The sequence below is a fragment of the Akebia trifoliata genome, chromosome 2 (genome assembly GCF_017979445.1).
Source record: "Akebia trifoliata isolate Shusen 1 chromosome 2, ASM1797944v1, whole genome shotgun sequence".
In the NCBI taxonomy this organism is placed as follows: domain Eukaryota; kingdom Viridiplantae; phylum Streptophyta; class Magnoliopsida; order Ranunculales; family Lardizabalaceae; genus Akebia; species Akebia trifoliata.
This window is the reverse complement of record NC_141376.1, coordinates 15,640,483-15,653,604: the sequence shown is the minus strand read 5'-3', so window position 1 is coordinate 15,653,604 and position 13,122 is coordinate 15,640,483. Positions and strand designations below refer to the sequence as shown.

General features: G+C 36.3%; 1 protein-coding gene across 5 annotated transcripts in view; it reads right to left on the bottom strand.

Moving 5' to 3' along the window:
* Positions 1–11,381, bottom strand: part of LOC147409768 (serine/threonine-protein kinase STY17-like) — a 47,691-nt gene extending 36,310 nt beyond the window's left edge. For 4 of the 5 annotated variants that reach the window (XM_086431828.1, XM_086431830.1, XM_086431827.1 and 1 more), the window contains exons 1-2: positions 10,789–11,381; positions 5,287–5,401 (exon numbers count right to left, since the gene is read on the bottom strand). In XM_086431828.1, the coding sequence (XP_086287954.1) occupies positions 5,287–5,401; positions 10,789–10,973 (300 nt within the window). In that variant the 5' untranslated portion in view covers positions 10,974–11,381. The remainder of the gene's footprint in view (positions 1–5,286; positions 5,402–10,788) is intronic. The other variant, XM_086431826.1, reaches the window with a different exon arrangement.
* Between the last annotated feature and the right edge of the window lie 1,741 nt (positions 11,382–13,122).

The window sequence follows — 13,122 nt, the reverse complement described above, 5'->3', positions numbered from 1 at the left end:
TTCTTTCTGCTCCAGTTACAGATCAGATGGCATTAACTGCCAACTCGAGTTTCTCCGATCCCCGTACCCCTAGCTCAGGGAATCGTGGCCGTAGTCGTGGTAAAGGGAATGGTCTTACTTGTAGTCATTGTGGGAAGACTGGTCATGAGAAGGCTCGTTGCTTTCAGCTTTATCTTCATCTGATACCCCGATCTTCCTCCACTTCATCTTTGGGACAGACTATTCCTTGTGCTGCTACAGTTGAGTCCTCATGTGTTCATCTCACTGATCCTCCTTTACTTGGCACGATTGACTTGCAACAGCTACAGACTCAGATTGCCAATATTGTTCGAGATCAAATCCAAGCTCATACTAAAACCTCTTCGACTGTGGCCTCAGGTATTACTACTCCAGGTACATCCTCTGCATTCAATGTCACTTAGTCTAGCTCTGCTCCTCTGACATGGGTTATTGATTCTGGTGCCTTTGATCACATGACCGGTGAGTCTAACCACTTTACTTCTTCTATTTTTTCTACCACCCATAGGAAGGTTCGCCTTGCTTACGGATCTCTTACACCTATCCACAATAAGGGTGTCATCCCTTCATTCTCTGGGATTTCTCTAGATTCTGTGCTTCATGTCCTTCACCTTTCTCTTAATCTTTTTTCTGTTAGCAGTATTACTAAATCTCATAATTGCTCAGTTACCTTTTTTCTTACTCACTGCATTTTTCAGGACCTAACTTCAAAGAGGATTTTTGTCAAGGGATATGAGAGGGATGGGTTGTACTTGTTTGGATCTCAGCCTAATGTTGCTTCGGCTTCCATGCTTCCATCATCTGGCAGTCATATTTTTACATCACAAACTCTAGACTTATGACATGCTTGCTTAGGACATGCCAATTTTCAACACTTGTGTTCTTTATTTCCTGCTGTAAAAACTGCTTGTAGTGGACATAAATTTCAATGCTCTGTGTGTGAACTTTCTAAACACACACGTACTTTTATTGCTCGTATGCATCGATTTAATGCCATATTTGATTTAGTTCATTCTGATGTGTGAGGGCATTCCCCTGTTATTGCCTTTAATGGTCATCGCTATTTTGTTACATTTATAGATGACTACTCTCGTTGCACTTGAGTTTATCTAATGCGTTCACGTTCTGAGGTGCTCCCAATTTTTGTTAATTTTCTTAAGATGATTCAGACTCGGTACAATATCACTGTTAAATCCCTTAGATTTGATAATGGGGGGAAATATATATCTGATGGCATTCGCTCCCATCTTCATGAGAATGGTATGCTTCACCAGTTGACTTGCCCTTATAATCCTGAACAAAACGGGGTGGCAGAACGCAAGAACCGCCATCTCATGAACATTGTCCAATGTCTTCTTCGCAGAATGCATGTTCCAAAGGCATTTTGGAATATGTCAGTCCTTACTGCGGCTTTCCTTCTTAATTGCGTTCCAAGTCGCACCTTAGAGGGACAGGTGCTCCTTCATGTCTTTCAACCTGCTAGTACTCTGTTCCCTATTACAACTCGCGTATTTGGGTGCACGTGTTTTGTTTAGGATAAGACCCCCAATCGTACGAAATTCGACAATAAAGCCATTCGATGCATTTTTTTGGATTACTCTTCTATGTCCAAGGGGTATCGGTGTTATGATCCAGTTTCTCACCGTGTCATCTACACTCTTGATGTTACCTTCTTTGAAAATGTTTCATACTATCATGCTACATCTACTTTGCAAGACTCGTCTTCTATCGTGCTACCTTTTCCAGTTTTTCCTCCGTCTCCACCGCTGCTTCAGATCTACACTCGTCGCCCTCATCCCTCTACACCCTTGCCAATCTCCTCCTTGGATTCAGGTATACCCTCTTCTACCTCCACACATATACCTGTTCTTATTTCGTCTATTTCTGACTCTCACTTACCTATTGCCTTTTGCAACGATAAGCGGGGGTGTGTTACTGATCACCTTATTGCCCAGTTTATTTCCTATCATGGTCTTTCTTCCTCTTATCAGGCCTACCTTACTGTCACTGATTCTATACGAGTCCCTCGGTCTATATCAGAGGCTTTGCGAGACCCTCAGTAGACTGTTGAAATGGATGCATTGCAAACCAATAATACCTGGGAACTTGTGCCTCTTCCGTCTAGGGAACGGACCGTTGGTTGTAAATGGGTTTTCATTGTGAAATATCTCGCAGACGATATTGTTGATCGGTATAAGACACGCCTAGTTGCTAAGGGATTTACACAGACTCCTGGGTTCGCTCCAGTTACTAAACTCTCTACTGTTCATCTTCTTATCTCCCTAGCTGCGTGAAACTTCTGGTCACTTTACCAACTTGATGTGAAGAATGCATTTCTGAATTATGATTTGACTGAGGTTATTTATATGGACCCTCCTCTAGGATTTCGTCTTCAGGAGGAGTATTCTGGGAAGGTATGCCGCCTTCTTAAGTCTTTGTATGGCTTGAAGCAGTCCCCGCGAGCCTGGTTTCAATAGTTTTCTGAGGTTATTATTTCTATGGAATTTTCTAGATGTTATTCAGGCCATACTTGTTTTGTTCGTCGAGTGGATGGCTGTTGTACTATTGTTTTGGTCTATGTGGATGACATCATTGTGACTGGAGATGATGCTCAGTGGATTGACAAGATTAAGATGTTATTGGGTCGTGACTTTGAGGTTAAGGACTTAGGTCCACTCAAGTATTTCTTGGGAATAGAAGTAGCCCGCTCTCGTCGTAGTATATCACTATCTCAGTGTAAATACACATTAGATCTTCTTCGGGATACCGGGATGCTTGGTTGTCGTCCTGCTTCCTCTCATATGGATCAGAATCATTGTCTCCAAGCTAATTCTGACAATCTTTTATCACACCCCTCTTTTTATCAGAGACTTGTAGGCCGTCTGATTTATCTGACTAACACTAGACTGAACTTGTCCTTTGCGGTCAGTGTGGTAAGCCAGTTCATGCAAACTCCGCATACATCTCATCTTGATGCAGTTTATCGTATTCTTCGCTATTTGAAGTCACGTCCTGGTCTTGGGCTTTTCTACTCTTCCACTACTCAACCGCATTTGTCTTGTTTTACAGATGCTGATTATGCTAGCTCTCTTACAGATAGGAGGTCTACCTCTGGTTTTTGTACCTTTTATGGTAATAATATTATCTCATGGAAAAGTAAGAAGCAGAATGTGGTATCTCGTTCGTCTGCTGAAGCTAAGTATCGTGCTATGGCTCTTGGTACATGTGAACCACTTTGACTTCGATCTTTTCTGACAGAGTTGGATTTTCTTGTTTCTGGTTCTTCTACTCTATTCTGTGATAACAAATCAGCTATTATGCTTGCTTCTGATTCCATTCTTATGAAAGAATAAAGCACATTGAAGTTGATATTCACTTTTTCAGGAAGAAAGTTAGATCTGGTAACCTTCAGACAGTCTTCGTTCTTTCTTCAAATCAACTTGCCGATATGCTTACAAAGTCTATTGATCCGTCTATCACTAATTCTCATCTTATCAAGCTGGGTTTAGTTGATATATTCTCCCCAGCTTGAGGGGGAGTGTTGAAAATAATTTAGTTATTTGCTATTTTAGTCATTATTTCTTAGTAGTGATAGTCATTTATTTAATTATTATTCGTAAGACTTTTATGTAATTTGACCTTTTTAATTAATATAAATTTCTGCCAAGCTCTCAAAAAGAGACTTGATAATATTATTCTCAAATTCTTCTCTTCTAAGGATGAAGACTAGTTAAGATTAGCTGGCAAGTAATACCTAAAACAGACCTCTTCCATTATTTAGGATCACACATAAAGATTGAGAAACCAGTGACGATGTAACCCATAGAATTAGTATTGAGTGGATTAAGAGAATCACTTCTGGAGTTATTAATCAACGTATAATGATAAAACTACAAGAAAATTTTACATGACAGCAATAAAACAAGCCAAGCTTTATCAAGCTGAATACTGGGCTGATAAGAAACAGCATATTCATAGAATGAGCAAGTAGAGATAAGAATGCTGAGATGAATGAATGGTAAGAGTATGAAAGAAAAAAATTAGAAATGAGTTTACAGATGAGGAAATTTAAGAAAGGGACAGTCGTTGAAATATTTTGGGCATGTGCAATGAAGACCAATAATAGCAACAGTACAAAGGAGTGGCTTGGTGCAAGTGAAGGGCTCAAAAAATGGCAAAGAAGATATAAAATGACTCGAATGGAAGTATTAAGAAACTATATGAATAGGCATGCCTTTATTGAAGACATGGTCATGAAAGTTAAATGGAAAAAATAGGATTCATGTTGCATATCCCAATAATCAGGTCAAAGTTTAGGCACTGATGATTATGTCATGTATGTAGTTATATCTTTTCTTGTTGAGAAGATCTCACAAGCACTAATTCTGTCAAGAGTTACTCCTTTCCTTTGTTATATGGATTCTTCTAAATGTCAAGATTACCAAGGTTGGATGCATGCCAAATCCCAACACTCCATAGACTTTGGTCAAGCATTTCCAATTTTGGAATTTCTTTGGGTTTTTCTTTTCCTTACTTGCAAAATATTTATTAACACTTACCATATATTATGACATAAATGTGGGACACAACGGTTGTCATACATCAAACATCTACCTTAAAATTTTCTAATAGCAAATATGTTGGGGGAGATCCATTGGCGCATTGTACGTATAGATGATGTACTGTTATTGTAGTGCATCCCAAGGTAATGACAATTACCATGGAAAATGCACTTATACCATAAGCAAAACGCTTGCCCTAAATGAATAGTCAAGTTATGTTCCAAATTCTAAATTTTTGGAGTCACAATTATGATCAAGGGAGACTTCAAGAAGATTATTAACCTAGTAGGGTCTAGAAAAATATCATTGGAGATTTTACAATTGGAGAACCATACAAAAGAAATCAAGGCTTACCCCATGGATGAACACATCCTACCAGCACATACTTTGGAGGAAAAAACCTATGGGAGACCATGTCCAGGGACACATCTACAACATTTTTTATACTTTATTCTTGAATATAGGTCACTTCTTCTACACTCTGCTTGGGTCACTGTCCTCACTTTTAATGTTTTAATGTTTGGTTTCTCTTCAACAAAATTCATGTCAGCAGTAAAAAGAAACAACAGAAACAAAGCAAAATATGATATCCTAACACTCAAGTTCTCTCTTTAAAAAGAAAATGCAGGTATAGTGTCTTAAATTTAATATAGAATTAGTTAAATACAAAACACTATCCCACACTAGGTCCTGCAAGAAACGGTACCTCCATAAAACGAACATTGAAAACAGGTCGCTTGCCTGGGTCCTTTGCAAGAGCAAGAAGCTTTTGATGTAACAGAACATCCTCCACTCTTTCAATATTCACATCAAATCCATAACTGCATCACAAACAAGAAATAAAGAGTTAAATTCTGCAACACAAATTCAAGTGTTCAGGTCACCCAGTAATGCAATCCAACCTCCAAAATGAATTAACAAAAGAACATCAAAGTATAAGTGTTAACTGTATAGTTAAGATTCATTGAACGTAGCATTCCAAGACCCTTTAAACCAAGAAGATACCTTCAAAACCAAGGTCACTCCTTATAAACCATCCAAATTATCGACATTCAACAGTAACAAGCCAAAGTAGCAATGACAAATTTTAAATTTCAGAGAGTATCTCATTTTGATGACTCAAAATCAAACATTGAACTTCAATTACTAAATCCAAAGCCAACCAAAAAAAAAAAAAACATTCCAACACCCAAATATGATGAAAATGAACATTGCTGAGTGGTCAACTTATAAAAGTGAGCATCAAACTGATTGTGAAACTCATGGTTATAAGCCATAGTAGCGTCAAGTGTGAACCAGTTTTACATTTCACAGAGTATCTCAATTTTTGAGGGCTCAAAAACCACATTGAACTTCTATTACAAAATTCAAATCCAATGATAAATCGAATTCCAAAATCAAGATTCCATAGTTATAAGTCCAAGTAGTAATGACCAATTTTAAATTCCATGGAGTATCTAACTTTTTGATGACTCAAAATCAAAAATTGAATTCAAAAGCCAATAATAAAAACGAGTACAAACTCTCAAATATGATGAAAATAACCATTAATGGACAGGCAACCAATTAAAGTGAGGCAAAATTCCATATATCATATCATCATCGAGATTAAACAGTTATAAGCCAAAGTAGCAATGAACAATTTTAAATCCTATAAAGTACTTCATTTTTTGACAACTCAAAATCAAACATTGAAATTTACTAAATTCAAAGCCAACAATAAAACGGAATTCTGACATTCAAAGATGATGAAAATGATAATTACTAAACTGGAAAAGATTAAAGTGAGCATCTAATGATTGTGAAGCTTCGAATACACAATGTGGTCGACAATATATAGTTATAAGCCAAAGTAGCAATGATCAATTTTTAAATTTCATAGAGTATCTTATTTTGACACAACTCCAAAATCAAACAATTGAACTTCAATTTATTAAATTCGCAGCCAATAAAAAAAGGGAATCCCAGCACTCATAAACTACAAAAATGATCAAAATCAAACATTGAACTTCAATTACTAATTCTGATCCAAATAAAACCGAATTCTAAAACTTAAATATATATTTTTTTTAAATGACCATTCCCGAGCAGGTAACTAACTGGTCACGAAACTCAAAATTACACACCATGATCAAGATTATACAGTTATAAACCAAAGCAGCAATGACCAATTTTAAATTTCATATATGTAATGACCTAAATATTCAACTTGTATCATTGCAGAGTGGCTTTGATAATTTGCGGAGGAGGGTCATTGTGGCTAAGTTTGGTGAGCTAGAAGGTGGTTGGGAGAGTGGGAGTTCTCGTGCTCCACATGGGTGTGATCTTTGGAAGGGGATTATCAAGCATTTGCCAGACTTCTGTAAAACAGTAGGTTTGAAACTAGGGGATGGGCAGCGTACTAAGTTTCGGAAGATAAGTGGTGTTGTGATATTCCTTTAGCTTTACAATTTCCAGAGTTATTCAGGTTGTCTCTAAAGTAGGGCTTGCCAGTCGCTTCTTTCATTAAGCAGGAAGGGATTCGGATTGGGTGGACTTGGGACTTCGGCTTTAGAAGAAATTTCAATTATTGGGAATTGGCTTGGGTTAATTCATTGATTGAGAGGATGGAAGGGGTAGAGTTGAGGAGTGGAGTGCAAGACTTAAGAGTTTGGATAGGCGAGAGGGATGACATTTTCTCGGTGAGATCTTTTTATGGTTCTTTGATGAATCACCTTTTGTCGAAGTTCCTAGCTTATTCGGTTTGGGGTCCAAGAGTTCCATCAAGGGTGGCTTTATTCATTTGGTGTGCTTTATTTTAACGATGGACCAATACACAAAATGGAGGGGTGATGGAGCCAAGTGTTTGTATTTTGTGTTTGCAGAGCGAAGAATATGCAAACCACGTTTTGCTACATTGCCCATTAGCAAGCTGGATATGGAGCCATTCCGTGGGTTTTTTAGGTGTGAAAGGGTGTCTTCCGTGGTCGGTCAAAGACGTATTCAAGGCTTGGGCTTTTTGGGGAACTCGTTTAGAAATTCAAAAAGACTTCTTTGGAGTGTTATCCTTTCGCCATTTGTTGGGGGCTTTGGAAGGGACGTAATAGTCGTGTCTTTGAAGGACATGGCAAGAAGGAGGATAACATTATTCTTACGGTGTTGGGTTTACTATTTTGTTGGTGCAAAGGTTTTTAAGGAGTTTAAAGGGGTCTTCTTTGAAGATTTCCTAGTTACGTGAGAGCGAATTTGTTGTCTTGAACCCCCTTGAATCCTTTCTCTTCTTTTCTTTGTATTGTTTCTTTTGCCGGTCTTCTCAACCGCCCTATTGAATTGATATTTTACTTATCAAAAAAAAAAATATTTAACTCGTATGACAAGGAAGAATTTGAAGTTTTGATCTTGTGAAGTTAAAAATTTTACCATGATTAAGGATAACGATTTTGATTTATAAACTTTTGAGGAAAATGGACATTACCATTAGGTTAGAAATAGTCGAAAAACATACTTTAGCCTATATGCACACATCAAACAGAGGTCAAATGTAAAAGTTACTAGATCCTTGATTTGTGTGTCAGATTTCTACCAAAAATGGGACTTTTGGGAACATCCAATCACATCATTAGATCTACAATGAAAAATTACTAAGAATCGACTATAAATTTGTGAAATTTGGGGTCCTGAGCAACAAGTTATCATCAAAAGGAAACAAACGTTAAAATTACGCTTACGTCCCTGGGACACTATAAATATCAACACTTAAGATATTATAGGTTTTTAACATTCTCTCTTCTTCTCCAAAACAAAACCGTAGTCACACTTTACCTTCTTCCGCGAAATTCATTTACCTAGAAGCTTCATTTGGAATTGGGTAGTTGAAGAAATCGATCAACTCGTCACAAGCTTCACTTAGAACCAAAGAAGTAGAGCTTTCGTTAAAGTTGGAGAAAGGATTCTCTTAAAAATCTCGTGTTTCATCAATTAAACCTCTTGGATTCAAAGTAGGTAACTTCTAAATCTTCCTAATAGTTGTAGTTTCAATGCATGTTAATTCTAATTCAAGAATCCTAGCTTTATTATTAAAAATCAAGGCAAGATCATGTTTTTCACAAAAATTATCTTTAGGAGATGTTATTTGATTATTTTCGTGATAAAAATTGAGTTTAGAATGGATTAAAGAAGGTTTGGTCAAAGAAAAATCGATTTTGGGGCCAAAAATCAAGTTTTGGGAAAAACTTTTGTATTGGAGGTGGACCCAAAAATAGGTTTCTACAAACGTCGGACACACCCAACAACGGTGGCACTGCCACATGCCTCTAGACCTTGTTTTTGTACATGTTTTAGCTTTTTCTTAAAATGTGTTTTTCTCAAGGGATTGGGACTTAAATTTTATTTAAACTTTATTTTCATTTGTTTTAAAAGAGAATATTATACTTGACGGTTTAAATGGGAAAGGAACGATTGGGATTTAGAGTTTTGGATAATAGCATTGGAGGTACTATGTTTTGGATTCTTTGGAAAAATAGTGTAGGCTCTCTTTGGATGTGTGTTGGCGAATGGACATATAGGATTAATATTTAATTTTTGTTATCACGAGGCGACGTGCATGCTTATATACATTTTTTTTCAAATAAAACTGTGTTATGTAGCTATTTTGAGATCTGTCAAAGAGTCTATGAAAGCCTAAAGGAATATTTTATCATCTACTTTCGAAGTGGCATACTATTCTAGGATATACAGTTAGGATGCTAAAAGTCCTATGCAGTACGGGATGCATAGATAGGAGAATAGCATTATACTTGCAATTTAGGAAATTTCGTTCTATATTTACCAGTGAACTATGTAATGTAAAAGTTAGTTTGTGAACGAGTAGAGACAACTTTTGAGAATCATATGTTTGCTTGATAGGCTTAGACGAAGATGGCTATTCAATGTTCATTAACAAACTAGAGTAGTCAAACATATTGACACTTTGTGATCGACTTGTACCTTATTGTCAAAGTCAATGGCTAACCTAAGTGGGATAAATGGTCATCCAAGTATGATAAGTGCAGCGATCGACCACAAAATCAGGAATCAACAGAGGGGTTGCACACCGGTGAAATACTTGAAAATTTTGTATCCCGACAGGGAGGTATCTAGTCGTGATTCTCAACAATCTTATCAACTACACAATCATTGTTTGTAGTTAGTTCTATAAGAGATAACTTGCTGGTTTCACTGATTTACTTTTCAGTTGTTCAGATTGATTTAGTTACAATTCTAGAGTACTTATAAAACATTTACTATTGCTTTCAACTGAGAAATTTACACTATTGTTTCAAAGGTTTTAGCATGATTACCTTTGCATGTTAGGGATTGTTAGCTTGAGAGAATTATTTACCTGCTGGATAACCCTCATTACTCACCATGGGGATTCGTGTTAGGATTAGGGGGCACAGCACAATATCTCTTTTTTTTTTACGACTCAAAAATCCAACAATTGAACTCAATTTACTAAATTTGAACCCAAATGAAATTGAATTCAAACAGTCAAATAATACAAAAATGATCAAAATCTATTGATCTTCAATTTACTAAATTCAAAGCTAATAAAAAAAAAAATGAATTTCAACACTACAATACCAAGAAAATGATCAAAATCGAACAACAGACATCAACTTACTAAATTCAAAGCCACTAAAAAAACCCAATTCCAACACTCATAATAAGAAAATGACCAAATATATAGATCTTCAGTTTGCTAAATTCAAAGCCAAACAGAACCAAATTCCAGCATTCAAATACAAGAAAATGAGCAAAACAAAATTCCAACACTAAAATACCAAGAAACTGATCAAAATCAAACAATGAACTTCAAATTTCTAGATTCAAAGCCAATACTAAAACCAAATTTGAACACTCAAATAGTACGAAAAATGAACAAAATCAAACAATTGAACTTCAATTTACTAAATAATAAAACCAAATTCCAAAACTCAAGTACCAAGAAAATGATCAAAAAATTGAACTTCAGTTTACTAAATTCAAAGCCAAATAGAACCAAATACCAACAAAATGACCAAAACCAAATTCCAACACTCAAATACCAATAAACTGATCAAAATCAAACAATATAACTTCAATTACAGAATTCAAATCCAAATAAATAAATAACAAATTTTAACACTCAAAATCAATTTTATTTAAATAAATATATAAATAAATAAAAATTGAAATTAAAGATCATTACCGAGCGGGCAACCGATTGAAGTGAGCATCCAACTGATCACGAAACTCTGGATTACAAATCGTGTCTTCATTACCGCTCTCCACCAATCGATTATAAACATCGTTCCTTATATCGTAACCACTAAAACCCCCAAAAGCACTCCGTAACGGAGAAGAACTCTCTCCCACTCCTTCAATCAAATCCATCTCTCTCTCTCTTTCTCTCTCTCTCTTTTACCAAATCAAGATAAAACCCTCTCTCATCTAAAAGAAAAGCAAAAGAAGAAACCTTGAAAAGATCAAGAAAGAAAGAAAGAAAAAAAAGTGGGACCGCTTAACAACCAGCTTATAAGCAGAAAAAAAAAAAGATATTATAATTTAGTCAACGAAGATGAAGGGATCTTTGACGTTTAAGAGGAGAATCTCTGAGGAAGAAATACAAAAAGATGTGTCAGGGATTTTGCGATAAGATTGAGGGTATATTAGTCCCGCCATTACTATAGGGCTGAAGAAGGATTTTTCTCTCTCTATTTCCGCAGAAGAGAGAGGATGTTGGACGAATGTCAGGTTCAATGCTAGAGAGAGAATCACAGAATAGCTATAGAAGTAGACAAGTAGAGAGTTGTGTGAAATAAAAAGTGGATTGGATAGGGTTCTGTACTTTTTGAATAAACATGTTTGTGAAATGTCGTTAATGCTCCCCTAGTTTTTCTTAATTACGATAATACCCTTCTCCTTTTTTCTTTGAGGGACTTTTTTCTATCAAGTCCAATGACGTTGGACACTCGTGATGTTTGGGAATCTCTAGGAATATTTTCACATCTCAGTCCTCTAAAGTCTAGTTAGCATAATTTTCTTAAAATTACGATAATGCCACTGTTTACTTTTTTCCCAGCAGTGTGTAGAGCACAGCTTTCGTCTCGGATCAGTTACGTGAATCCCTATGAATATTTTCACATCTCAGCGGCTCGTTGGTTTTACTAGGATTTTCCTTAAAAATTCTCCGTTGCATTTTCGTAATTCGTTTGAAATTTGTTGTCAAAATTAAAATAAATAAAATTTTAGTGTCCAACATCTTCGGACCTTAAGAGATTCCTTAGAATTTCTAGGGATTTGTGTTTCTTTTCTAGAAAATCAGTTACAGAAAATTTTCCGAATCTCAGCCGTTAATTGGGAATTAGAATTTTCTTTAATTAAAAAAAGAAAAAGCCGTCACAGTATCTAATGCCGTTGAATATTCTGTTTCAAATGAACGGTTAAGATGATAAGATATGGCACATCTTCTTGACTTGAAAGTGGATAGGAATCATAGATGTCTTTTCACTTGTATCTCGATGAAAAGCATCTATGGTTCTCATAAACTTTCAAGTCATGATGTGGGATGTGAGGATCAGTCTTGAGGTCACTTCAGCATTATTCATATTATTAAGACATCCCACGTGTATTTCTTCAAGTTGTTCATTGGACACTTTGGTGTCCAATGTTGTTGTTGTGGTACGTGCGAGGTGTGCAGTTTGTGATGATGGACCATAAAACCAAAGTCGTACGAAACGATTATTGCGTGGTCGGTCTGTCACGCTTATGGTATGGTCACAGGTGCGGTGTTAACCATGGATGTAGTAGGCAATCAAGAGATGTGGACCGCTAAAATAATAGATGGACCCACTCAACGTCTCATACGGCCCCACACCCATTGATGAGGTGTCGGATGACGGCATATTGGTGAGTTTTGGGTTATTTCTTTAGAGCATGGGTTTTAAAACTCGGTCATGAAAGATATTGAGATGAGTCGTTGAGTCGTCTCAATTATATCAAAATTGTATAATTTTCTTTTTTATGATATTTGAACTAGAAATAAGGTCTCAACGAAAATACTTATCTCGTTCACAAACAATACTAAGATGAAACTTGTGACACAAACTTGTGGCTTTTTTTTTATTGTGACACAAACTCCATGAAAAATGATTTGTCATGGAAAAGGGTTATTTGATGGTGTTTGATTCAAAAAAGCAATCAAATTTGCAGTGAAAAAGAATTTACCCGCACACAAGATGTTCTACTTCAGGCAACAAATCATTTTCTTATCCCTCCATGGAAAATGATTTACCACACGAAACATTAAAAATTAAAAAAGATCTCAAGAAACCCAAACGTCTAAAACTCTACCCCCTTCAATCCCATTTCATCTTCCTCACCTAGAAGGTTGACTTCTCCCCATTGTAAGTCTCTCTCTCTCTCTCTCTCTCTCACTCACTCACTCATGTGCATTGACCAAAAAAGAATCACAGAGAACCCACCAATTATCTTGCCAAATTGTATAGCTTGCCACCGAACACCGCCGAAATAAGCAAACCAT